At 51.6% G+C, this 25,410-nt stretch overlaps 4 protein-coding genes across 16 annotated transcripts in view; 1 reads left to right on the top strand and 3 right to left on the bottom strand.

The window, feature by feature from the left end:
- Atg2a (autophagy related 2A) overlaps positions 1 to 7,940 on the bottom strand; it is a 29,131-nt gene extending 21,191 nt beyond the window's left edge. For all 6 annotated transcript variants that reach the window (XM_005384542.2, XM_013513964.1, XM_005384543.2 and 3 more), the window contains exon 1: positions 7,834 to 7,940. The gene's annotated coding sequence lies outside the window, so the exon portion shown is untranslated. The remainder of the gene's footprint in view (positions 1 to 7,833) is intronic.
- Positions 7,941 to 8,912: 972 nt separating this feature from the next.
- Positions 8,913 to 17,383, top strand: Ppp2r5b (protein phosphatase 2, regulatory subunit B', beta). 4 transcript variants are annotated; one of them, XM_013513967.1, is made up of 15 exons: positions 8,913 to 9,248; positions 9,669 to 10,125; positions 10,825 to 11,021; positions 11,554 to 11,655; positions 11,820 to 11,912; positions 12,035 to 12,165; positions 13,501 to 13,560; positions 13,658 to 13,766; positions 14,201 to 14,254; positions 14,328 to 14,378; positions 14,504 to 14,623; positions 15,703 to 15,830; positions 16,070 to 16,171; positions 16,284 to 16,423; positions 16,581 to 17,383. In XM_013513967.1, exons 2-15 carry the CDS (start codon positions 9,927 to 9,929, stop codon positions 17,381 to 17,383), a joined length of 2,289 nt encoding a protein of 762 aa, XP_013369421.1. In that variant the 5' UTR covers positions 8,913 to 9,248; positions 9,669 to 9,926. The 4 variants fall into 4 exon arrangements, with proteins under 4 accessions (XP_013369421.1, XP_013369422.1, XP_005384589.1 ...); XM_013513968.1 differs by lacking the exon at positions 9,669 to 10,125; XM_005384532.2 differs by lacking the exon at positions 16,581 to 17,383 and having other exon boundaries at positions 16,284 to 16,509.
- Gpha2 (glycoprotein hormone alpha 2) lies at positions 17,360 to 20,555 on the bottom strand. 5 transcript variants are annotated; one of them, XM_005384536.2, is made up of 4 exons: positions 20,341 to 20,555; positions 18,089 to 18,191; positions 17,777 to 18,006; positions 17,360 to 17,675 (listed from the first exon to the last, which is right to left on the bottom strand). In XM_005384536.2, the coding sequence occupies exons 2-4, from the start codon at positions 18,183 to 18,185 to the stop codon at positions 17,574 to 17,576; spliced, it is 429 nt and encodes a 142-aa protein (XP_005384593.1). In that variant the 5' UTR covers positions 18,186 to 18,191; positions 20,341 to 20,555; the 3' UTR covers positions 17,360 to 17,573. The 5 variants fall into 5 exon arrangements, with proteins under 5 accessions (XP_005384593.1, XP_005384592.1, XP_005384595.1 ...); XM_005384535.2 differs by lacking the exon at positions 20,341 to 20,555 and adding an exon at positions 18,518 to 19,423; XM_005384538.2 differs by lacking the exon at positions 20,341 to 20,555 and adding an exon at positions 18,518 to 19,423 and having other exon boundaries at positions 17,360 to 17,573.
- A 91-nt stretch (positions 20,556 to 20,646) lies between these two features.
- Positions 20,647 to 25,410, bottom strand: part of LOC102024019 (chromosome unknown open reading frame, human C11orf85) — a 32,270-nt gene continuing 27,506 nt past the window's right edge. The window contains exons 9-11 of the mRNA XM_005384541.2: positions 23,139 to 23,211; positions 21,941 to 22,049; positions 20,647 to 21,010 (exon numbers count right to left, since the gene is read on the bottom strand). Coding sequence (XP_005384598.1) covers positions 20,965 to 21,010; positions 21,941 to 22,049; positions 23,139 to 23,211 — 228 coding nt within the window. The 3' untranslated portion in view covers positions 20,647 to 20,964. The remainder of the gene's footprint in view (positions 21,011 to 21,940; positions 22,050 to 23,138; positions 23,212 to 25,410) is intronic.

Here is a 25,410-nt window from a genome sequence, read left to right as displayed (position 1 = left end):
GAGACCTTGTCTCAAAAAGACCAAAAATTTTAAAAATTTAAAAAAATAAAAAAGGGCTGGGCTGGGTGCGGTGGCGCAGGCCTGTGATTCCAGCACTCAGGAGGCTAAGGCAGGAGGATTGTGGGGAGTTCCAGGCCAGTTTGGGGTACAAAGTGAGCTCAAGCCCAGCCTGAACTGCACAGTGGGACCCTGTCTCAAAAAGACAAAAAAAAAAATTAAAAAAATTTTTTTAAAAAGGGCTGGGTATGTAGCTCAGTGCAAAGGCTCTGGATTTAGTCCCCAGTGCTGAAAAAAAAAAGTTGAAAAAAATCAAAAGAAGAATTAACATTTCATGACATATGAAAAATCATATGACGTTCACATTTCAGTATCCATAAACACAGTTTCGGTGAGATATAGCCTTGCTTGCTGGTTAAAAAGACCGTGTAGGTCTGGGTTTTTTGTTTGTTTTTTGCTGCAGTGTCAGAGTTGAGTACTGAAGGCAGGAGCCAGTAAGCCTAAAATATGTATTTTCTCACCCTTTATCGAAAAAATTTGCCAAGCCCTGCTCTACAGCATTGGCCACAAAGCCTCTTACACTGTGGGAGACCTAAGGGCCGTCTACGAGTAAATGTGATTCTATTCTCGCTTTCCTGAGGAGTTGGACTCTATTTCAGTCTAATGTCAAAAGTCACTTTGAAACATGGGCAACCTGGCCCTGGCCCAGAGCGAATAGGTAGCTGGATTCCAGTCTGAGTTCTGGGTGGCCTCAGACAAGTCACCACTCTGACAACCTGTTTTATCCCACGTAACTTTAGGATTAGGCAGGACCACTCATTCTGTACCTGAAAGGGTCTGCACCCCAGAGGACTCAGGAAACAGTGACAAGGTCCTATGCAGGGAGGCAGGCTGATATGAGGGCCTCCAGCGACTTGGGAGCCTGAGGCAGGAGAACTGCAAGTTTGAGACCAACCTGGGCAACTTAGTGGGACCCTATCTCACAGCAATAAAACAAAAAGAGCTGAGGTTGTAGCTCAGTGGTAGAGCACACCTGGGTTCAGTACTGCCTACACACACACAAAGAAAAGAAAAAAGAGAAAAAGATACCATGAGTTGCCTTATGTGTTGTCTTTTGTCCTGGGTTTGTTTTTGGTTTTTGTTTTTGGTTTTTTTTTTTGCCTTTTTGAGACAGGGTCTCCTATGCAGTTCAGGCTGGCCTTGAGCTCACTTTGTAGACCAGGCTGGTCTCAAACTCACAACGATCCTTCTGCCTCAGCCTCCCAAGTGCTGGGATTACAGGCATGTGCCACCAAGCCCAGCCTGGGTTTGTTATGAATGTGTGCTGCTTCTTCTGCTCTCCCTGAGCTCATGAGGCGGGTAGAGGCACTGTTAGTGTTCCCATCTGAGGGAAGGAACCTGAGGCTGTGCACCCAAGGGTCCGTGCAGCAGGTCACTGCACTTTCCCTTCCCAAAGCAGCAGTAGTAGAGGGGAGTATCTCCTAGAATCCAGGTAAAATGGCCAGTCTCAGAGAGGGTGACCACTCCCCTTCTGTGGGAAGAGGGTGCACTATGGACAAAGGCTGGGCCCAGGTGTTCTGAGGTGGCCACCTCCCAAGCCTATTTTCCTGAGGGAGGTGGACAACAGGGTCAGATGGAGGTGGACATCAGGGTCAGACAACACCCACAGCTTTCTCTTAGAACTTGGTGGGGCATCCACATCTGCATCAGGTATTCAGGTATTCGCAGTGCAGTGTATGCTACAGCAGAGCTGTGAGGGACGCAGAGGCCCTTCTGATACCTTCCACAGATAAATCACCACAGGTTTCTTGGGAAATCAACTCCCCCCACAACCAGGAAACCAAGCCCAATGAGTGAATACACAATGTTGCAGAGTGAGGAGGACCACAGTTTCTTGGGAGCGAGGATGGCCTTGGGTCCCCACTGGGGTATTTCTGGGATGCAGTCCCAGGCCTAGCTTCAGGCCCAATGATTTGTTTGTTTGTTTGTTTCTGTTGTTTTGAGACAGGGTTTTGCTGTGTAATCCAGGCTGGTCTTGAACTCACTATGTAGCCCAGGCTGGCCTCAAGTTCATGGCGATCCTCCTGGATCAGCCTCCCACTGGCCGGGATTGTCACAGGTTGGGTCTAAGGGTCCCCAGGGCTGAAATAAGGAATTTAACCCCTTTAACATAAGTGTGCACGTTCATGGACTCCTGTCACTGAAAAAGAATTTTCAGGATGTGCCAATAAAAGAGGCATGAGGAAGAGTCATTAGAGGTAGCTATATGAGGCTGGGCCTGGTGGCGAACACCTGTAATCTCAGCACGTGGGAGGTGGGAGGCTGAGGCAGGAGGATTGTTGCTAGTTTGAGACCAGCCTAGGTTACAAAGTGAGCTCAAGGCCAGTCTGAACTGCATAGCGAGACCCTGTCTGAAAAAAGAGACCAAAAAAAAAAAAAGGAGTAGAGTGCAAGTGGGCAGAGAAATGAGGGACAATGTATTTGGTAACTGGGGATCTTCCATGTATTTCCGGAGGTGGACATCTGTGGACTTTGATAAACTTTAGTTTTAGTCTTAGAGGGTGGAAGAGGATGGCCTACCGTCAGACCCTTTTGCAGCTGAAAGGGAGTGGCTCAGCTTTGCTGTTTTGGAAGAAGGAAAAAAAAGTAAATAAACCATGTTTGTATTCTGAAGCTGCAGTTTTTATTTATTTGGTTTTGTTTGTTTGTTTTTCTTTTTTTTTTTTATTTTTATTTTTTGGTTTTTCTCCGGTACTGGGAACTGAACTCACGACCTTGCGCTTGCCAGGCAGGTGCTTTTGCCGCTGAGCTAAATCCCCAGCCCCGTTTGTTTGTTTTTCTGAGACAGGGTCTCGCTATGCAGTTCAGGCTAGCCTTGATCTCACTTTGTAGCCCAGGCTGGCCTCGAACTCACAATAATCCTCCTTCCTCAGCCTCCCGAATGCTGGGATTACAGATATGCGCCACCACGCCCGGCTAAAGTTTCAATTTCCTTGTGTCCTTTCTACCTAGTTTTACTTCTTCTGTCCCAACTCAGGAGTACAGGTGTGCACTACCATGTCTGGCAGGCCCAGCAGTCTTAACAAATACCCTGGGCCTGGATACTGCCCTGGGGGGATTGCTCCTGGAGGCCTGGATCCCCAGAGAGGCAGGAAAAGGCAAGCAGTGCCCAGAAGTGGCTTCTAGGGGTTGGGAGGCATTTTAAAGTGGGTGGCAACTCATCAGGCAAACTGTGCTGTGGACTTCCGAGAGTCTTTCCTTTCCGCCAAGGCATGGGCCACGCTCCTCCAGGGAATTTTTTTGAGGGATCAAGTGGGTATGGAAGGGATCACAGAGGTGGCCTAGGGACTATAGCTTTTGACTTGGTCCTTGCAGGCCTGTTTTTTTTTCTCCGCTGGTATTGCAGGTTAAACCCAAGGCTTTTGCACTGAACTACATCCCTAGCCCCTTCATTCCTTTGCAAAAAATTTTGAGACAGGGTCTCACTAAATCACTAAATTGCAGAGATATCTAAAACTTTTTTTTTTTTTTGTCTTTTTGACACAGTCTTGCTGTGCAGTTGGGGTTGGCCTTGAGTTCACTTTGTGGCCCAGGCTGGCCTCAAACTCGCAACCATCCTCCTGCCTCAGCCTCTGGAGTGCTGGGATTATAGGCGTGCACCACCACATCCAGCCTGGGCTGGATTCTTTTTTTCAATTTTTTCAAATTTTTTTTTTTTTTTTTTGAGACAGGGTCTTGCTATGCAGTTCAGGCTGACCTTGAGCTCACTTTGTGGCCCAGGCTGGCCTTCAACTCACAACGATCCTCCTGCCTCAGCCTCCTGAGTGCTGGGATTACAGGCATGAACCACCACGCCTGGCCTGGGCTAGAATTTTTGAGGTTCCAGCCTGAGTCTCCCAGACTGCTGGAATTACAGGTATGCACTACAAAGCCTAGCTAATGACCTGTATCTTATCTGAGGGGTAGGGCTTTCCTGGACAAGACAGCTCCCAAGGATGGAGCTAGAGTAAGTTTCCAGGAAGATGCCAAGGAACAAGGTGTTCAGGCCAAAGGAGCTCCAGGAGAGTAGCCTGGGGCAGTCAGGAGTACAGTGAGATCCGGGCACACCCAAAATAGAAAGGTCACTTAGAAGAATTTTGAGAACACTGAGCTGGGTGTGGTGTGTGGTGGCACACACCTGTAATCCTAGCTCTGTAGGAAGCTGAGGCAGGAGGATACAAGTTTGGGTCTACCCTGGGCAACTTAGTGACTTACTGAAACCTGTTTTGAAATAATAAATACAAAAGGGCTAGAGATGTAATTTAGTGAGAAGTTCCTAAAGGCCCAGGGTTTACTCCCTGGTACTGAAAAACAAAAAACTGTTGAACTGTGTAACTAAAATGGGTTAAACTTGTTCTCAGTTTTTGTTTCGAGGATGTCTCAGTGCACGCAATGATGGAAATATGCTGTAATGCATCATGTTACACATAACAAATTTTACCACATTAATACCATTTTCATGTGTACAAGTGTACACTTTCAAGTATACTCACAATGCTGTGCAACCCATCCTTGGATCTTTTGATCTTGCAAAACTGAAACGATAAACTCATTAAACAACTCTCAAACGAGTGAATTTTAAGGTAAGTCTGTGTAGATATTTTTGTTTTTGTGGTGTCAGAGATTGAACCCAGTGTTATAGGCAGCTGAGTTAGATAGAAATATTATAGACAGTCAGATGGCCAGGCCCTCGAAGGAGCCAACGTGAAGATACGTATTTGCTGTGGGCTGGACCTTAAGACAAAGGACTAAACAAATGCACCCCACATACCTCCCAAGGGATGGACATCAGGGATTGATATTCTAAATAGGTAGCAATTACTTTGAAGAGTCCTTGACCCAACCCCTTACAGGAAAAGCCCTGTTCTGTATTCATGCCCGCTTACTATGTGACTGGCTTCCCCATTTGATCCCAATTTAATCAATTTTACCTGAACAATTCTTATTGGCTGACCATAGTTTTGTCTATTTTTTCCCCTACCTTGGACCCACCTCACCTCGTGGTTTTGCTCTATAAAAGTCCCTAGAAAAGAGAGTCTTGGGGTAACCCATTCGGCCCCCCTCTGTCCCTCTCTTGGACAGAAGCTTTCTTTCCCTCAATAAATATACTCTGCTCCTAACCTCCGTTGTTCCTAAAATTCATTCTCTGATTTTAGAGAACAGAACAGTCCCAGATATCATTCAGGTTGGGAGTTTTTATTTTCCTGTATCACCAGGATCTCTCTTTTGTTTGTTTTGTTTGTTTGTTTGTTTGTTTTGAGACAGGGTCTCTCTATGCACTTCAGGCTGGCCTTGAGCCCACTTTGTAGGCGGGGCTGGTCTAGAACTCGAAACGATCCTCCTGCCTCATCAGCCTCCCGAGTTACAGGCATGTGCCACCATGCCTGGCTTGAACCCAGGATCTTTCCCATGCTAGACAAGTGCTCTAATAAACAAGGTATTGATAGAGGAAAATAGAAACTCTCAAGCTGAAAGGTATCTGGGATGAGTTCATGTTCTTTAAAATCGAAGAATGAATTTTAGGAACAACAAAGATTAACAGCAGAATATATATACGTATATATATATACGTATATATATATTTTTTTGGGGGAGTTTTGTTTTGTTTTGGTTTTTTGTTTGTTTTTTTCTGGTACTGGGAATTGAACTCACGACGTTGTGCTTGCAACGCAGGCACTGTGCCACTTAGTTAAATCCCCAGCCCCTACAGCAGAATATATTTATTGAGGGAAAGAAAGCTTCTGTCCAAGAGAGGGACAAAAGCTGGGCTGGAGTGGATTGCCCAAGACTCTGTCTTTTCTAGGAACTTTCATAGAGCAAAACCACAAGGTGAGGCAGGTCTAAGTGGGGGGAATGGGAAATTCCAAGGTGGGCATGAGGTGGGACATCTTATGGTCAGGCTATAAGAATTGTTCAGGTAAAACTGATTAAAATGGGATCAAATGGGGAAGCAAGTCACCTAGCAAGCGGGCATGAATACAGAACAGGGGCTTTTCCTGTAAGGGGTTGGGTCAGTGACTCTTCAAGGTGATCACTACTTATTTAGAATATCAATCCCTGATGTCTATTCCTTGGGAGGTATGTGGGGTGCATTTGTTTAGTCTTTTGTCTTGAGGTCTGGCCCACAGCAAATACATCTTCATTTGCAAGGTATCTTGTCTTCCATACTGGCTCCTTCAAGGGCCTGGCCCTGTCTGACTGCCTATAATACTTCTGTCTAACTCAGCTGCCTGTATGTCTACGATATCTCAGTAAAGATGTTGAAAGCCTGATTTGGGGAGCTGGATGTGGTGGCACATGCTTGTAATCCCAGCACTTGGGAGGCTGAGGCAGGAGGATCACTGTGAGTTCCAGGCCAGCCTCAGCTACAAAGTGAGTTCAAGGTTAGCCTAAACTGTAAAGCAAAACCCTGTCTCAAAAAAAAAAAGCCTGACAGGGTAATACACCCATGGGACTGGGATACTGAAGCGGGAGGATCACAAGTTTCAGCCCAACCTGGGCAATTTAGCAATTTAGCAATTTAAATCTTGTTTCAAAATTTAAAAGGAGTGGGGCAGGCTGGTGTTGTAGCTCAGACTAAAGGCCCTGGGTTCACTTAGTAGAACAACAATAAACAAGTGAAAAAAGAGATTGGTGTGCTGGTGGAGCTACTTGGGAGGCTGAGACAGAAGAATTAGATGAGCCCAGAAGACCAACCCAGGCCAACCGAGACCATGTCTCAAGGGGAAAAAAAGGTTGAGGTGGGAGGATCATCGAGTTCAAGTCTAGTTAGGTTACACGGTGCAGCCCCATCTCAAAATAACAAAAAGGAGAAAAGTATTTCAACCTAGCAACCCTCCTCTCCCAGTCCAGTTGGCAGTTTTGTCTATTTTGAGACCTAGTTCAGTTGTCACTTCTGGGGATGGAGATGTAGCCCATTATGGTGGATAGAGCACTTGCCTAGCATGCACTCAAGCCTGGGTTTGATTCTTAGCACTGCAAAAACAAAACCTAACCCAACCCAACCCAAACAAGTGCTATTAGCTGGCCATGGTGGCGCTGGCCTGTAATCCCAGCACTCGGGAGGCTGAGGCAGGAGGATTGCTGTGAGTTTGAGAACAGCCTGGGCTGCACAGTGAGCTCAAGGCCAGCCTGAACTGCATAGCAAGACTGTCTCAAAAAGACAAAAATTAAAATGAAAATAAATAAACAAAACAAGTGCTGTTTATTCTAGAAGTCTTACACCCTTCTGTCTCCCATTCCTTGAACCAAGCACTGCTCTTACAAAGCACCTGTCCTCCTGGTCAGTTTGGCCTTCAGACCAGAGCACAAGGTGTCTGTGGGAGCCAAGTGGGGGATGGAGACACTGTTTTGTTTTTTCTTCTTCTTCATTTTTGGGGATCAAACCCAGGGTTGCTCTACCATAGACCTATGTCCTCAGCTTATTTATTTTATTTTGAGACAGGGCATCCCTAACTTGCCCATGTGGGGCTTGAACTTTCTATCCTCCTGGCTCAGCCTCCCTGAGTGCTGGGATTACAGGCACATGTCACTGAGCCCTGCTTGGTCCCTGCTTTTGATCTGTGTGACCTTGGGCAAGAAACTCCTGCCTGGGCCCCAGGGTCCTGGCCTGGCTGCAGAAGGTTCTGTGGGTCCATCCCTTTCCACGTTGTACAGGAGGCTTTTCACCTCCTGAGCCTGGGAGGTGGGCAAGGGGTTTCTGTTTGGCAGATAAGGCCCCCGGGGTAAGGCTGCTAAAGGTTTCTGAGCAAAGGGAGCAGTGGCCGTGTCTCCAGGGATACAGCCAGACCAACTTACAGCCCTCTGTGCCGTCCTTCGGTTTCTGTTGCTCAAGCAGGTGGGCACCTCTTGGGCACCCAAGTTTCCTCTGCTGCAGAGTGGCCACTAAGCCCAAAGCAGAATGGGGCCGACTTTGAAAAGGGCCCCAGGCCCCACCCTGACCTCATTACCCTCTCCTGCTGCTCAGCATGGATGAGTTCTGCATCCAGAAAAAAGTTCAAGGTGGAGATTTCACAGCAGTTCAGGAGAATAAAGAGTGTTGGGGATCCAGGTTCTAGGACGTGGGACACAGGACTGCAGGCTGGAACTTTGGGCCAGGATGCCAAATTCCTCCAATCCCAGCTGTGCCTTGGGTTGCCATCAGCAGGGTGTCGATCACAGAGCTTCCCCTGACCATGCATCAGCACCTTCAAGGCCAGAGCAGCGGGGAGGTCCAACTGGGCAGTCCGACTGGGCAAAGGTGTGTGGCAGCTCCAGGGAAGCACCTTCTACTCTCCTGCTTTGCCTCTCCACGGCTGGCCCTTTAAACCGGAGACCATGATGTCACCGCAGACAGCAAGGGACGGGAGGGGGACTGCAGGCCTGAGAATGGACTGCATTTCCCAGCAGCCTTGGGTGAGCCACAGTCCTCCCAGCAGGACCTGACTCATCGCCGACTATTAACTAGTCACGTGCCAGTTTTCTAGGAGTTTCTGGAAGTGTTGGGCTATTCTGGGGTGAGCAGGGGTTACTACTCGAATGACCTGGGGCACAGATGGCTCAGGCCAAATCCGTGGGGGTGGCATAAGTGCCGCGCCTCTTTCCCACCAGTGTCCCGGCATCACCCCCACGTCCCAGGGCGAACTCCGGAGCCCTCTGTCCTTGCGCAGTCTCCCTTCCAGAGTCCAGCAGCCCATATCCCCGCCATACCGCCTGGCCGACCCGGCTTCGAGATCCGCGCCGTTATACTGGAGCAGTGCTCTGGGGTGAGCGCCGCGTTCCCGCTGCTGCCTTTAAGAGGGGCGGGGACTACATTTCCCAGCTGCCCGGGGCCTCCCTGACGCAGCGCCCCCCTCCGGGCCGTGGGGAGGTGCGGGCCGGGCGGGGGGAGGTGACTTGATGTCATCCTGAGCAGCTGGGCGGCGGGCGCTGGTGAGCGCAGAGCCCGGGCTCCCTGTGCGCCGCGCTGCGCCGCGCGGGGTCCGAGTCCCCGACATCTGCGGAGGAGCGTGGCGACCTTACCAGACCGGAGCCCAGCTGGCGCCCGTCCCCGACCCGGGGCTGAGTTGGGGGCATGCCCCAGCGCCCCCGGAGGCCGGGAGGGAACCCAGGAGCGCCGCCGCCCAGCCCCAGCGCCCCGAGCGGCCGAACTGCTGCGGAGGAGCCCTAAACCGCCGCCCCCTCCCCGGGAGCAGCCCTGGGGGTCAGGGACCCAAAGTCTGGGTTTCTGAGAAGTGAGTGTCCCCCACCTTGAGGTTTGGGGGGCCATAACGGAGGCAGGGAAGTGGGGAGGGTGCTGAGGTGAAGGAGGAGGGTGGTAGGGGAACAGGGCCCGTTCTTGGAAGTCCGCGGTGGCTGGCATTAGTGGAGCAGGGCAGCCCCGTTTGGATGAGGGGTGGCAGTGAGGTATAGGGTGCCCATTCTGAGTAGAACTGGTTGGGGAAATAGGCCGTATTTTGGAAGGGGTTATTTTAGAGCCTGGGTCGTCTGGGAGAAGAGAGAAAGAAGCCTACAGTGGGAGAAGGCTACACCCCTAATTTGGGGTCTTGGAGAGGGTAGAAGGGAAAAGAAGGCAGGGTATCCAGCTGCAGCAAAGTGCTGACCGCTGTCTCTGCCTCTCCTGCTGACCTTTCTGCTCTGACTGCTTTTCCAAGAGCCACAGTGGGAACCCCAGCTCCACTCTTCTGGAACCCCAGGAAGGACCCGAGGCCTGAGCCATCTCCTTTCCACCCTGCCTGCCCCCCAGGACTGGGCAGTTGCCAAAGGCCCTGGGGGGGGGCCCAGGACTGTGGTTGTGCCCCCCCCCAACGGACAGGATGGGGCCGAGTTAGTCCACCCAGCCTCACCCAGCGTTCTCCAGGCCCGCAGGGAACCCCAGGGGCTCTGAAAGCTTGACTTGCTGCCTGCCCGCCATGGAGACGAAGCTGCCCCCTGCGAGCACCCCCACCAGTCCCTCCTCCCCGGGGCTGTCGCCCGTGCCACCACCGGACAAGGTGGACGGCTTCTCCCGCCGGTCCCTCCGCAGGGCCCGACCCCGGCGCTCCCACAGCTCCTCTCAGTTTCGCTATCAGAGCAACCAGCAAGAACTCACTCCACTGCCCCTGCTCAAAGGTGAGCCGGATGCTGGCTGCCAGGGTGCCTGTGCCGCAGAGGGGCCAGCCAGGCTGAGGGTGGAGTGAGACTCATCCATCAGAGGGAGTTTGCAAGGTGCTTCCAGGCTAGGTATTCCATCATCGGAACTGCCCTGCAACCCACCAGCTCTCTGCTGACGCATGGCCTGACAGGCCTGTCATCCCTAGAGGTGGGGCATCTGATGGTGGCACCACCCTGGGGGACAGGCCAGGGCCAAGAGCAGGCCCCACAGCCTGGGTTTCAGGAGGTCCCTATTAACTCAGCCGGCTGTGTGGGTCCTGGGGCTGGTGCTTGGCATGGCTCCCTGTGGTCACTTCGTAGGTCCTGCCCTCACCACTAAACCTCTCTCCACTTCTAGCTTATAGTACAAGGTGCCACCCAGGAGAGGGTGGCAGTGGCTGTTTTGGGAAAACCCACACATCCAGGCTTGTGATCTTGCTTTAAAATCTTTAACTTTTTGAACCTGGATTGGGAGAAAGAGAGGAACTTCTCCTAGCCCCTCGGTGTGAGCAGAAAGAACCCAAGTTGTTTGCTGTCTGCAGGGAATGAAAGATCGTGCTGGAGTATGGGGTCTGGGGAAGCAGAGGCTGCCTGGGAAGCTTACCTTAGGGACTCGGAGGCCCACCCCTGCCCAGAGCTCTGCCGATGGTACCAGGTTCAGTCCCTTGTCCTCCCCAGATGTGCCAGCCTCCGAGCTGCATGAGCTGCTGAGCCGTAAGCTGGCCCAGTGTGGCGTGATGTTTGACTTCCTGGACTGTGTGGCCGACCTGAAGGGGAAGGAGGTGAAGCGGGCAGCACTCAACGAGCTGGTGGAGTGTGTGGGAAGCACCCGGGGCGTCCTCATCGAGCCTGTCTATCCGGACGTCATCCGCATGGTGAGCACCGGGCCCAGCCTCTAGGGGGCTGCTTAAGGGACACGTGAACTCTACTGGCCCACTTCAGGACCATTGTGCAAAGATCTCAGCAAGTCTTGCATTCCCTGCGAGCCCGCTGTTGCCCACCGCCCCTCTCAGGGCCTTCTCACCCGGCCCGCTTCTGTGCTTTGACTGAGGTGAACTGAAACCCAGGGTGCCTGCCTCAGGTCACTCCACGGCCTGGCTCTGGAGCTGCCCCTTCCATGAAGTTCCTGTCAAGGTCCATTTCCTCCCCAGAATGCCTGGGGACCTCACGGTTTTCAATCTCCTGTTTCCCTCTGGACTGTACCTGCTTAGAGATGTGGCCCATCTATCCTTGTGTCCCCAGCCACTGGCCTAGGGCTTCCACGACCTAGGTGTTCAGGTAACGAACAAGGAATGAGCTGCTTGCTGGTGCCAATGCTGAGGTCAAAACATTAGAACTTTGGATGGGGGCCCCTTCTGGTTTCTGCCTTCAAGGGATCTTTCTTAAGGAGGCTCCCCACCCCCCCAGATCTCAGTGAATATCTTCCGGACCCTGCCCCCCAGTGAGAACCCGGAATTTGACCCTGAAGAGGATGAGCCGAACCTGGAGCCTTCGTGGCCACATCTGCAGGTATGAAGAGTGATGGGGAAGTGGGTGGTATCTGCACTTCAGAGATCAGAGGGCCTGGGAGAGGGTTTGCTTAGCCTGTAGACTGTTGGGTAAGGGCCAGAGGGTCGGATGAGTGGCTTAACACTGTGACCAAACTCACCCTTTTGTCTGTCTCCCTCCCCCAGCTGGTATATGAGTTTTTCCTGCGTTTCTTGGAAAGCCCAGACTTCCAGCCCTCTGTGGCCAAGAGATACGTGGATCAAAAGTTTGTCCTGATGGTGATGTGGGGAGCGCACGCTGGGTGGGGTATAGGGCAAGCGGGCCTCTTGGAAGGCATGCAGTAGGATAGAAGGAACCTAGGGTTGCCCTCTCACCTGACCCCTGATGCTGGGCCCCACAGCTCCTGGAGCTGTTTGATAGTGAGGATCCCCGAGAGCGAGAGTACCTTAAGACCATCTTGCACCGGGTCTACGGCAAGTTCCTGGGTCTCCGGGCCTACATCCGAAAACAGTGCAACCACATTTTCCTTCGGTGAGTTGGCTGCTGTCCAGCCAGCAGAGATGTGGGAAGTGGGGGGTGGTGAAGGGGTTTGGGCGAGACAAAGATTGGGGCTCCAGGGCTGCGGGGACCATGTGGGATTGCAGTTTACCAAATTCTTTTTCTGTAATACAATATTGGTTATACAAAGCCTGTAGTCAGCAGAGAACGAGTGTTTATTTCCATTTTACAGATGGGGAGGTGGAGGCCATTGGAGTAGTTTACAGGGACTAGGGCAGTCCAGGGGAGCCTAGGATCTAGACTTACGATCCTTGTGGCCTCAAAGAGAGATTCTTTCTGCAAGCATGAATTGTGTACCAACACCTACTGGCATTGGGGGCCCCGTGGCCTTGTAGTTGAGACCACGGTTCTGTGTTAATCAGCCTGCATCTGATTTGGTTCCTGTGTTTGGGTGAACATACACACTCCTGGGTTCCTCACCTTTGAAATGGGGATGCTGCCCGAACTAATTCAGGGATCATCCCCAAGGTGAAATAATGCAGCGCCTCGAAAGCGCTCTGTAGATCCTGGCCCTAGGCGGTGACTCTGAAACCTTAGCCCTTACTGTTCTTAGCAGGCAAGTAGGTAAGACATGATCTGAGTCCTCCAGGAGCTTGGAGTCCATTAGATTCCCCACTCATTAACTTTGGAGCAAGTGTCATTTAACCACTGAGTCTTGACTTCCTCATTTGTGTAATGGCTTTAATACGCCCTACCTCCCAGGAGAGTTTTGAGAGTTACAGGGTACGAAGTAGATGTACTAAGTGTTTGTCACTGCTTTGGTTGAGTGTGTGGAGAGCGAAAGTCATGGGCTAGGTACCTGCTGATGTGGGGGATGAGGTAGAGTGCTATGGGCTGGGAGGAAAAGACAAGCTGGAACGCCCCATAGAAGAAAAGCAGGGTGCAGTGGTACACACTTGTAATCCCAACTGCTTGGGAGGCTGAGACAGGAACGTTACAAGTTCAAGGCCAGCCTGGGCCACTCAGTAAGACCGTGTCTCAAAATAAAAAAGGGTCAGGGATGTAGTTCAGTGGTAAAGCACTTGCAAAGCATGCGCCAGCCCTGAATTTGATCCCTGGTACTGGAAAAAGTAAAAAATGAAAAAAGCTGTGCTGGGTGGGAGTTAGGACAAAGGTGACTGGGCTGACAAGGGGATCCTGGGGAAGGCATAGAGCTCAGTGAGGCCTGATTTGGGACATTGGGGAGATGGCCGCTGAGTTGAGAGAAAGAGACGGATAGGTGGATATGTAGATGGGTGAGGGTAGACAGTTGGGACGGCTGCTGGGGGTGCCGGATGTGATCCTTCTGCTTCTCTTCTTCCCTGGCAGGTTCATCTATGAACTTGAGCATTTCAATGGCGTGGCGGAGCTGCTGGAGATCCTAGGAAGGTGATTGCCTTGGGTCTCAGCTGGAGCTCAGGATTCTGTGGGGAGGGAAGGGGGCCTGGTCACTGAGCCCCGCTCCTGTCTTCTGCTTCCTCCCCAGCATCATCAATGGCTTTGCGCTGCCCCTGAAGACTGAGCACAAGCAGTTCCTGGTTCGCGTCCTGATCCCGCTGCATTCTGTCAAGTCGCTGTCTGTCTTTCACGCCCAGGTGAGGCCCAGGCCCGGCCCTGCTGCAGCAGGTTCTCCTGCCAGAGTCAGGGCTGCCAATGGGCCCAGGAGGTCAGCCTGAGGCTCGTAGGCTCCCATCTCTACTCATTCTGTTCCACCCACCTTAGAGAATTTCCACCAGCCATTGAAGGCTGACCTTCCCTCTCTGCCTTCCCTGGATAGAATGAAACTCTCCTCTTTCTATAGTCTCAAAGGCTATAGGAATCTATTAGGGATCCTTTTGCAAAGTTGCCAAGGATTAGTTTGCGGAATGTTCTCTGTGAAGTTGTCGTTGCATCCCCAAACCCTATACAGATGGCTTGTGCTTCCTAGGTAGCAGTCAGGGCCGGGAGCACAGGGGTGAGAGGCAGTAAGTGAGCAACCACCTGGCACCCGGTCCCCTCTTGACCCCAAGTCCTCCTCCACCCCCTGCAGCTGGCATACTGTGTGGTACAGTTCCTGGAGAAGGATGCCACCTTGACAGAGCATGTGAGTACCTCTTGGGGGGGAAGGAGGACTCCTCGCTCTGCAGGTGTGACTCCCTTCTGCCTTTATCCCACAGGTGATCCGGGGGCTGCTCAAATATTGGCCAAAAACCTGCACCCAGAAGGAGGTAGGAGGAAGGTTTCTGGTGCCCACCAGAGGAGGTGGGGAGGGCTCAGCATCCCGAAGGCTGGCAGCAGTGTGTGTGTGTTTCTGGGGCTGATGTGAGCTGTGGTCCCTCTCCTCCCTCTGCAGGTGATGTTTCTTGGGGAGATGGAAGAGATTCTTGATGTCATCGAGCCTTCCCAGTTTGTAAAGATCCAAGAGCCCCTGTTTAAGCAGGTGGCTCGCTGTGTTTCCAGCCCCCACTTCCAGGTATGAGGTGCACACAGGTGGGGTGGGGTGGGTGTACCTGGAAAGGTTGACCAGAAGTTCTCTCTGCCCTCAGCTTATCCTCTGGCTCTGATGATGAGGAGATGCTAGGGTTAGGATCAGGACACATGGGGTCAGGCTGACATCTGCCTTTACTGCCTAGGGGCCCTTGGGCAAAACACTTCACCACCCTGAATGTGATGAAGTTTCTTCATCTGTAAAATGGGCCAATTATTTCTTCAGTGGGTAGTGATGAGAATCAAAGGGTTGAGGACTGTAAACATGTCTGGTTAATTGAACTAGAACGGGAAGGAGTGCCATTATCATTTTGCCCCATTTATTGATGGCGTTTCCTTATTCCCCTTCGAGGACCTAGTTAGGCTTCTCCACACATCCCAGCAAGCTGTAGGTCACACTTTTCTGCATGTATGCACAGACTCTGTCCCATTCCTCCTCCTCCTCTTGTTCCTTTTTTTTTTTTTTTGCAATGCTGGTTATTGGACCCAGGGTCTCACATGCTAGGCACATACTCTACCCCTGAGCTATACCCCTTCCTTTCTCCTATTCATGTGAACCATAACCACAGTGAAATCTGTTCTTCCTCATAGAGACTTTTGATATTTCACTTTCTTAAATAGCTTAATATCCAATGTCTCATTTTATTCTTAAAAAAAAAAACAGTAGAAAAAGGTATTATTAGCCCCATTTTACAGATTCACCATCTGAGGCTGAAAGGTCAAAGGCCTAGTGCAAGGTCACATGGGCATGGCAGTGTCTGTAGTAGAGTTAGGATTTGCCCAAGTGTTGGACTCCAAATCCAGGAGTCTAACAGTCTTTTTTTGTTTTGTTTTGTTTTTTTTCCAGTACCAGGAATAGAACTCACGACCTTGCGCTTGCCAGGCAGGCGCTGTGCTGCTGAGCTAAATCCCCAGCCCCTAACTATCTTTCTTTGTCACCTCACTTCCTGCAGAGGTTGGTGAACCCTCATGCTGGAGTGCGCAGAGCAGAGGTGGTGACTCGGAGCAGGGCTGGACACCAGGCCTTGCACACAGACACTCACTGTGCCATCTCTCCTGCCCCAGGTTGCAGAGCGGGCTCTGTACTTCTGGAACAATGAGTATATCCTGAGCCTCATTGAGGACAACTGCCACACTGTGTTGCCTGCTGTGTTTGGGACCCTCTACCAAGTCTCCAAGGAGCACTGGAATCAGTGAGTGCCCAGGTTTTGACCTAAGCCTCAGAAATGGGCCTGAAGCCCACCCAGCTGTGGAGGGTTAGAGAAAGTGTCAAAGGGTAGGCCGGGGGCCGAGAGGGAAGTGGGGCGGTGGTGCTGAGGAGTTCAGAGCTGTGGATGCGTGTGGAGCAGGGACAGGCAGATGCCAGAGGGAGGTGGGGCCAAATTGACGTTGCTTTAAAAATCTCCTCGACCCCTCCCTCGACCATGCCAAGAACCATCGTCTCTCTGATCTACAACGTGCTCAAGACCTTCATGGAGATGAATGGGAAGCTGTTTGATGAGCTCACGGCCTCCTACAAGCTGGAAAAGCAGCAGTGAGTGCCGGGGAGAAGGGCAGTAGTCTGGGCCTCGGACTGAAGGGCAGAGAGGACTCCCCCAAGTCTGCAGTCAGGTCCCCAGCTCCCCTCACGGTCCTGCATGTTCCAGGCCCTTCTGTGCCAGTTTCCCACTGCATCCTCCAGCCAGGGACTGTCTCCATCCTTTAGTTCTCCAGGGACTGCCCTGCTGTGACTCCCTGTGGCTTCCTCCCCGACAGCCAGGCCAGCTCCTGTGCTGCTTGTGTGCAGGTTTGAAGCAGTCTCTCCTCAGCGCTGGGCTAACAGAGTTCCTAGAGAGTTCCAGGGCAGAATGTGGCTCTGAGCCTCACCCTTAGCGGCTGGGGGTGGTGAGGGAGGTTGGACTTGGGGTCCCCTGCTTGGGAGCTGCCTCACCTTCTCTCCCCAGGGAGCAGCAGAAGGCCCGGGAGCGCCAGGAGCTGTGGCAAGGATTGGAGGAGCTGCGGCTGCGCCGACTACAGGGGACCCAGGGAGCCAGGGAGGCCCCACTGCACCGGCTCACACCGCAGGTGGCCACCAGTGGGGGTCAGAGCTAGAGCCCCTGGAAGGGGAGAAGCGAAGCCCAGAGCTTTTAGTCCCTCCATCCCTTCTCCTGCCCAGGGGCCCAAGAGGCACACATCTGGCCCTGGCCTTGCCAGCGTGGGCCCTGAGGACTCCCTGGCCAGCCCAGTGTGGGCAGCTTGCACTGGGGAGACGAGAAGACGAGATGGTGGTCTTGGCAGCAGAACTCTCAGGCCCTTGTGGCAAGACTTGACCAGGGCAGGCTGGACCGGGAAGTGGCCATCAGGGCTCTGGCCTGTCCATAGTGCTGGGCTCTGGGGCGGACAGGCTTCCACCCCTGCTCCTGCCTGGGGCTGGGGCGCGCAGCACCTCACCTGCCCTGCCTTGGGCGGGCACCATGTCCTTCCTCATCCCACTGTGGGGCCTGGGGTCTATTTATTCTGCCCAGCTCACCTGCAACACAGACACTGTCCTGGCCCTGGGGCGTCCTCCTCCCCTCCACTCCCTCGCCCTGTCCTTCCTTGTCCCCTTTTTATTTATTGGGCAGAGGGAGGGGTGAGGGCACAGGCAAGAAGAGAGTCACAGTGTCCTGGGGCGAGGGGGGGCACAGTAATCACAGTCTATCCTCTTCTCCTGCCTGGGGATAGACTTAATAAAGAGAGAAACTCAAGAGCCGCTTGCTTTATTTAGGGGCAGGGACAAAAAAGGACGGGAAGGGACGGGAGACTGGATAGAAGGGTCAGGCAGAGACGAGGGAGAAGCAGAAACCCCTCTTCTCAGCGGGTGGCCATTGCGAATTACTCAGAGGGTCAGAGCTGGAGCAGCTCCTTGTTTAAACAGTTCCATGGCAAGTGGACCGCAGGGCTAGAGCTCCTAGTGGCTAGAAGCGTGAGAGGCGACACATGTCACACTGGCAGGCCCTGGCTGTGAAGAGCTCTAGCTCCCTGCTCTGGTTCCCCGCACACTGCAGCTGAACCTTCACCTGTGGGAGAGGGAGCCCGCATTGGCCCCGCTCCTGGGCCGTCTGAGAGCCCCTCTGTCTCCTCCAAGCCAGCACCCCTGCTGGGCTCAGGTGCCACTCACCTTCTTCAGGCCTTGGATGGTGCAGCACTGAGAGATGGAGGTGATGTTGTGCCGATAGCCACTGGCCACCAGCACAGAGTACCGGGAGGGGAATGCGCTGGACTCACAGTGGCCCACGCAGGCCTGTGCCACATGGGAGCCCTGGCAGGTGCCTTGGCGGTCACTTCGCACTGTCACATTGAAGGCTGGAAGGAAACAGGCAAGCAGGGATGCTCCTCTGCAGAGGCTGCCTGCGTGTGGATCCAACTGTCTCAGTCTGTCAACTCTGCTCCCTCCCATTCCTTCTGACCCTCTGGTCCCTGAGTTACTCACGATGCAAGTGGCAGCCTGGAACGTCTGCCTCCCGACCCCCGCCTTCGGAGACTGTGAGGACCAGCGTGCAGAGGAGCAGGGCTCCAGGGGATGCCATCGGCGTCTGCAACAGTGGGTGGGAAGGGAGTCAAGCAAGTTCCAAGGGCCTGCGGGGTGAGTAAGCAAGCAGGGCCACTTGGTACTTGTGATGGGGGAGGCCGTCCAGAGGGACTGTGTTCTTGGTCTGCCTCTGACTGATGTCTACCTGCCTGAGTCACTGGATGGGACTTGTGTGTCAACCTCTGCCCCATAATTCTCCTCTGGAACTTCTCGAACTCTCTGGACCACAGACATATTCCTCCCTCCACCTGTTTGCATCTGCAGGGTCCTCACCCACACCCCCTCCCCTCTGTGCCTCCGGCCTCCAGCCTCCAGCCTCCGGGAACTTACCGGTCTGCCAGCAACCACCAGCAATGAGATGGCTGGCAGGCCCCCAGTGCCTCCTGCTGGTCTCCAGATTGCCGGCCGCAGCTCTCAGGGTTTTATTAGTGGGTATTTTGGAGCCACGCCTTCTTAGAGATTGGCTTTCTGAAGCCGCCTCCCAGCCTGAGGCTTCAGAGCACTTCTAGCTGGGAGATCCTGTTCTGATGCGGGGTCCTCAAAGAGTGGGCTATGCTGCTTTCTGCTACCCTCTGTCTAAAAAGCTGCCAACGGTCCCTGGCTCAGGGGAGCGAGACATGGAGAAACGCTCTGGGCCTGGTGGAGTGTGTGCTGCTGGAGAAGAGGGGTCAAATCTCTTGGTCACCTGGTTCCTCTTTGCTGTATGACCTTGGGCACGACCTTGGGCATGACACTCCCTGTTCAGGTCCTTGCCGGCCCCAGCCTTAGAATTACTAAACTTAGCCTGCCTGTCTCTTACTGACTACAGAGGAAAGGGAGATTTTTCTGGACTGGGGAAATCACAGGTGGGTGCAAAGCCAGGTGGCCTGGGGGAATGAGATATGTTAGAGCCTCCAGTCTAGCATCAAGCAGAAGTCTTCTCATGCCATGGTCAGCTACACAATGGGGGTCTAAGCTACAGGGTCCTTCTAGCCCCTGGAATAGCAAGGACCTGTTCCTAAAAGAGCCTGAAACTGTCAACCCCAGTTGTTTGGGGGACCTCTAGTTTTATAGGTGAGGCTACTGAGGTGCAAGGAAGGTTACTGGTTGTTTGGGGGACCTCTAGTTTATAGGTGAGGCTACTGAGGTGCAAGGAAGGTTACTGAAAGTCACACAGGACTGGGTGAGGTGGTGCACCCCTATAATCCTAGTTCTCAGGAGGCTGAGGCAGGAAGATAACCACTGGGTCAAGGCCAGCCTAGGCTACATAATGAATACAAAGGCCATCCTGGACTACCTGGGAAGACCCTGTCACACACAAAAAAAAAGTCACACAGCTAGTCAATGTCTGGGCTGATGTAGTGCTCAAATCTGCAGCCCAGTCATGGTGCTAAATCACACTTGGGCCAGCAATGAGGCAAGATGGGAGAAACCACAGTTGGCAGTAGCTAGAGGTTAGGGCAGGGCAGAGATCAGAAGGAAGCTTGGGATTGCTCTGGGCAGCCCCACTCAGGACTGTTGCCTCGTGACCCGCTCCCTGTGCCAGAGCTAGCTGGTTCCGTACAGACAGCGAAGCACACCTGCCCCCTCGTTTTCCAGCTCAGAAAATAACCAGAGAGGAAAGAAACTTCCCAAGCCCTCACTGTAAGCGACCCCTAGTCCAGATGGACACTCGGCTCTTCAGATTCTGCAGCTGTGCCTTTCAGCAACTTTGGCTAGCAGACCATGCTTGGGGTGGTGGCTTCCGGCAGTGAACAGGATTTGAGAGGAATTCTTCCTGATGTTGCTAATCTCCAACCAATCTCCACATCCTAAGACTTCCCCTCTGGTGCCTCCTCAGCTCAGGTTCTGGTCTTCCCCTGCCAGTTCCTCCTACCATCTACCTCTTCTCTTCTCCTTGCCAAAGCAGAGGCAGCCAAGCAAGGGGACTCAGAGGGACCTCAGTAGTCCAACCCCCAACCTCTCCTCACTACATCCCCTCTGGTACGGACAGGCGATTTGGTGTAAACCTCTGGAAAAGGTTCATTACCTCACAGGTTAGCCCATTCTAGTACTGGATGTCTCTAACGGTTAAAAGTGGTTCCTTTGTCCTGAGCTAAAATGAGTTCCCCTCAGTTTCCATTGATTCTTTTGGTTCTCTGCAGTCACGCTGGCTTCCAGTGAATCTGACTAACCTGTGTTAATGTCACGGAATCCGAGGGAGAAGTAGGTTGGAACCAGGTTTTCTATGGTGAGGCTACACTCTGGGGCCAAAGCAAGCTGGGCTGGGACAGAGACCATTTCTTTGGGGGCAGCAGGGCTCAGGGCAGTGAGCCTTGCACAACCTCATTCCCTGGACCCTGGCAGCAAAGTTCAAGGTTCCAGGTCAGGTACCCAGTGTAACCGTGTAGGTGCCAGGGCAAGATTCATACATTGTGTCTCTGTATCTTCAGGGAAGAGTTTGTTCTCTCTCAATCTGTTTCACTAAATGCAATCAATAATTCTTCATAAATAATTTACTGGCATTAGGATCCTAAGTGCTGGAGACAAAAGACCTAAGCTGGCCCTCAGGGTAGTGAAATTCTTGGATTCCAGCATTTTAGAAAGTTCCATTCTTTTTCCAGTGTTTTAAACAGGGGAAAATCCACCCTATTATAAAGGAACAAAGGACAGGATAAACCCACATAGGACTAGTCAGGAGCCATCAGCACTGTGACTGAGGGGTCATAAGAAAAGGCTGGAGCTGGAAGAGTGGTGGCTTGGGAGGCGTCAACGCAAAAGAAGACCCTCTTCTGTGGCTGTCACTGCATCCAGGCGGCTCACTGGCTGCTCTTCTTGAAGAAATACCGGAGCGGAAAGAGAGTGCTGCAGGAAGGAGAGCAGAGCAGGCTGAGACCAGAGGTCTCCTTCCCCACTGCCTGCTTCCCGTTAGTGCCTCATTAGCCAGGCCATTTTGCTCCAGGGAGCCACTGAATGGAAATTCAAGTCTGGAACAACATTTGAGAAGGTACCCAAATTAGATTACACTCAGGAGAGGGAAATAAAGGACTAAGAATTGCAGTAGGATGGCTGAGTTCTAGATAGACAAAGGATTTGCTAACTCCTCTGCAGAAAGGACTCTGAAGATACCACCTAGATTCATAGGGGAGAATGGAAATAGATTTGATAACCAAATAATCTGAATAAACCAAGTAAAATGGGAATAGTTTCTGTTCAAGCAATGTTTACGGAACCAGGCCTTATCCTGGGCACATCAAGGTCGGGGGTGAGATGTGCAAAAGTCAGTGAGAGCCAGGTGTGGTGCATACCTATAATCCCAGCACTTGAGAGGCTGAGGCAGGAGGATTGCAAGGTTGAGACCATCCTGGGCTACACAGTAAGTTCAAAACTAGCCCCGACTCAACTACGTGTGGTGGTACATGCCTATAACCCTAGTACTCGGGAGACTGAGGCAGAGGATCGTTGTGAGTTCGAGGCCAGCCTGAACTGCATAGCAAGACCTTGTCTCAAAAACAGGCAAACAGAACAAAAAACGCAACTGTCCTGGACTACACAGTGAGACCTTGTCACAAGCAAAGACTAAGATAACTTCTTTATTAAATTCACAACTGGCGCCCTTGTTCTCCATCTCATTTCTATCACCTATATTGGATGTAACTGAGAGATCTCTGCAAGTGATCAGCTTTTTTCTCCATTCTCCTTTCCCTGAAAGATGCAGCAAGGCAGGCTCTGGAACCTACTTCTGCTCTGGTTTTGGGGCTCTGTGATAGGGTCGGGGGAGGAGGCTTGTCTCACCTTAGAAACCCAAAGAAGCCACGGAGTCCCAGCTCTTTGGGCGGAGGCGAGTTGTTCTGCTGCAATGGTGGAACAATTGCCCCTGGCAAGTTGTGTCCCCATTTAGAATCTGTAAGGAAAACACTCAAGTAGGAAAAAGGTATCCTCCGTGAAGTACTTTCCTGTGAGTAGGAGATGGAAGAGCACGCTTACACCAAGATTTCTATTTTGTTGTTTTGTTTTGTCTTTTTGAGACAGGGTCTCGCTATGCAGTTCAGGCTGAACTTGAGCTCACTTTGTAGCCCAGGCTATCCTCACACTCGCAATGATCCTCCTGCCTCAGCCTCCTGAGTGCTAGGATTACAGGTGTGCACCACCACACCCGGCTAAGATATGTTTTTTTTTTTTGTTTGTTTTTTGGTACCGGGAACTGAACTCAGGACCTTGTGCTTGCCAGGCAGGTGCTTGTGCGGCTGAGCTATATCTCTGGACCCAAGATTTCTTTAAAGCCAGGTAGCCACGGGCGTGGTGGCACACGCCTGTAATCCCAGCACTCAGGAGGCTAAGGCAGGAGGATCACTGCAAGTTTGAGACCAGCCTGGGCTACAAAGTGAGCTCAAGGCCAGCCTGAACTGCATAGCGAAACCCTGTCTCAAAAAGGCAAAAATAAAAACAAAACAAAACAAAAAATTGGGGGCTAGGGATATAGCTCAGTGGCCTAAGCGCCTGCCTGGCAAGTGCAAGGTCCTGAGTTCAATTCCCAGTACAGAAAATACTCAAAAAATAAAAAATAAAGCCAGGTAGCCGGACATGGTGGCACATTCCTGTAATCCCAGCACTCAGGAAGCTGAGGCAGGAGGATTGTTGCAAGAGTGAGACCAGCCTGGGCTACAAAGTGAGCTCAAGGCCAGCCTGAACTGCAAAGTGAGACCCTGTCTCAAAAAAAAAAAAAAAAAGTGGGGGATGGGTTTTTTTTTGGGGGGGTTGGTGACCAGGAATTGAAGGATGATTTTATTTTATTTTTTTATCTTTTTGAGACAGAGTCTCGCTATGCAGTTCAGGCTGACCTTGAGCTCACTTCGTAGCCCAGGCTGGCCTTGAACTCACAACAATCCTCCTGCTTCAGCCTCCCAAGTGCTGGGATTACAGGCGTCTGCCCCCAAGCCCGGCTGACGGATGATTATTAAAGAAGAATAAATATGAATTTCCTAGAACCTACCCTGTTTCTGGACATCAGTGGTGTCAGAGGCTACAGTCTTCTGCCACTCTTGCTGGGGTTTTCTTTTCCTGTTCTGATAAAAAGAAGATCAAGGAAAGTCTTAAACTTACTCTGACCCAGCTTGTATGCTATTTTCTAGTAACTATTTTCACATCAGCACTGGGGCCTGGCTTCTGACTGCCTGGGCAGGCCCTATATTTCTTTCTTTAGGACTGTCCTTTTTCATTTCAGCTTCTAACTTGGTCCCTCTAAGACCAGAGGATTTAAGAACCAAGAACAAGCCAATCTAGACTCATCTTATCATCACCCACTACTGAGTGCCTGCTGAGAGAATACAGAGGTTTCAGAAACCAGAATGACCTGGCACACTGGAGAAAGTGTGATCTGCAGGGTAAGCTACATACTAGAAGATAGTGTGACCAAGCTACCCGATCCGTTTCTATAGAGTGCTGTGGTTGCTGAGGAAGACGTTAGCAGAGTCGGTGGTTATTGTCAAGGAAGACTTTATAGGGGAAGTGACATGAGATGGGCCCGTGATAGATGAGTGGGATTTTGCCATAATGGGGAATGAGGAGGTGGTCAGTGAGAGCAGGGTATTATAGACAGCAACGTGACAGAAAGGGCACAATGCCATTAAAGAGTAAATATCGCCAGGTGTAGTGGTGCATGCCTGTAATCCCAGCACTTGGGAGGCTGAGGCAGGAAGATCATTGCAAGTTTGAGGCCAGCCTGGGCTACAAAGTGAGTTAAAAGCCAGCCTGAACTGCATAGTGAGACCCTGTCTCAAAAAAACAAAAACAAACAAACAAAAAAAAGTAAATATCATCAGAATGGCCAGAACAGTATCCAGCAGAAATATGTCTATGGCTTTAGAGGCCAGAACAATACAGTGCAATCTTAGTATTTCTCCATGTGCTATTGCTTGCTAGAAACTCCTTTGTACTTTGAAGAAGACATCCCACAACCTGGTTCGAGGCCTTCAGCAATTCCCAGTAAATACCCTCACTCGTCGTCAGAAACATGGTGCATGTATTTGCTCTGGGACTCTCTGTCAGCTGGCCGCTGTCCCCACCCAGCAGGGACTGAGAGCCTGGCTGCCCACAGTGCTGATGGCGAGGCTGTGCTGCCGGTGGAGAAGCCTGTATGGCAGTGGGCTGCAGGAGGCAGACTGGTGTAGGGCTCTGAGGAAAGTCCCCCAGCATAAGCTTCAGGTTAGAACAGCAGGTCTTTCTGAAGTGAGCTTTTTCACAAACCTGTCAGATTCCAGACCACAGAGCTGGCCCCTAAATCATATTCCTAAAAAAGTGAAAAAGAACTCTGGGGAGGAAAGAGACCATTCTTAGCGTTTCTAAACAGAGCAAAGACTAGATTTATAGAGCCCAGCTCTGGTTGTTGGCTTAAGGGGATAGTTCTTACAACTTTAATTAAACCATGCTGGGCTGGGAGTGGTGGTACACACCTGTAATCCCAGCACTGGGGAGGCTGAGGCAGGAGGATCGTTGTGAGTTCAAGACCAGCCTGGGCTACAAAGTGAGTTCAAGTCCAGCCTGAACTACATAGTGAGACCCTGTCTCAAAGGAGACAAAACAAACAAACAAACAAACCCCAAAAACAAATTAAACTATGCTTTTGGGTTTAAATCCTGCTACACAGAGTGATCCTAATGACCAGTAAAGTGGCATCTATTAGGATTGGTAGAGGGACCAAGAACAAATGCCCTAGAGCAGAGATGTATCCTACCCTGGGACTGTAGGCAGCTACTTCAGTATAGCTTGTGCTTTCCTGAAAAAAATTTTTTGGTCTTTTTTTTTTGGTACTGGGAATCAAACTCAGGACCTTGCGATTGCCAGGCAGGTGTGTATGCCCCTGAGCTTTATCCCCAGCCCCTGAAAAAATTTTTTTGTACTGGGGGCTGAACCAAGGGGTGGAACATAGGGGCATTCTACCACTGAGGTATAGCCTCAGCCCCTTTTCATTTTTTATTTTTATGTATCTACTTTGCTACTGAGAATCAAACTCATGACCTTGTGCTTGCTAGTCAAGCATTTGAGCCATGGAGCTATATTCCCAGCCCCCCTTTTCTTTTCTTTTTTTTTTTTTTTTCCCTTCGGTACCGGGAACCGAACTCACGACCTTGCGCTTGCCAGGCAGGCGCTTTTGCCGCTGAGCTAAATCCCCAGCCCCTAAATTTACTTTTGACTTCCTCAAATTAGCCATTATTTCCTCTAGGATAGATCTGATTAAAATGTGTAACTTCTTTTTTTGGTACTGA

Source organism: Chinchilla lanigera, unplaced genomic scaffold (genome assembly GCF_000276665.1).
Source record: "Chinchilla lanigera isolate Chin_1 unplaced genomic scaffold, ChiLan1.0 scaffold00021, whole genome shotgun sequence".
Taxonomy (NCBI): domain Eukaryota; kingdom Metazoa; phylum Chordata; class Mammalia; order Rodentia; family Chinchillidae; genus Chinchilla; species Chinchilla lanigera.
The sequence above is the reverse complement of the archived record's forward strand: the minus strand, read 5'-3'. Positions and strand labels throughout refer to the sequence as shown.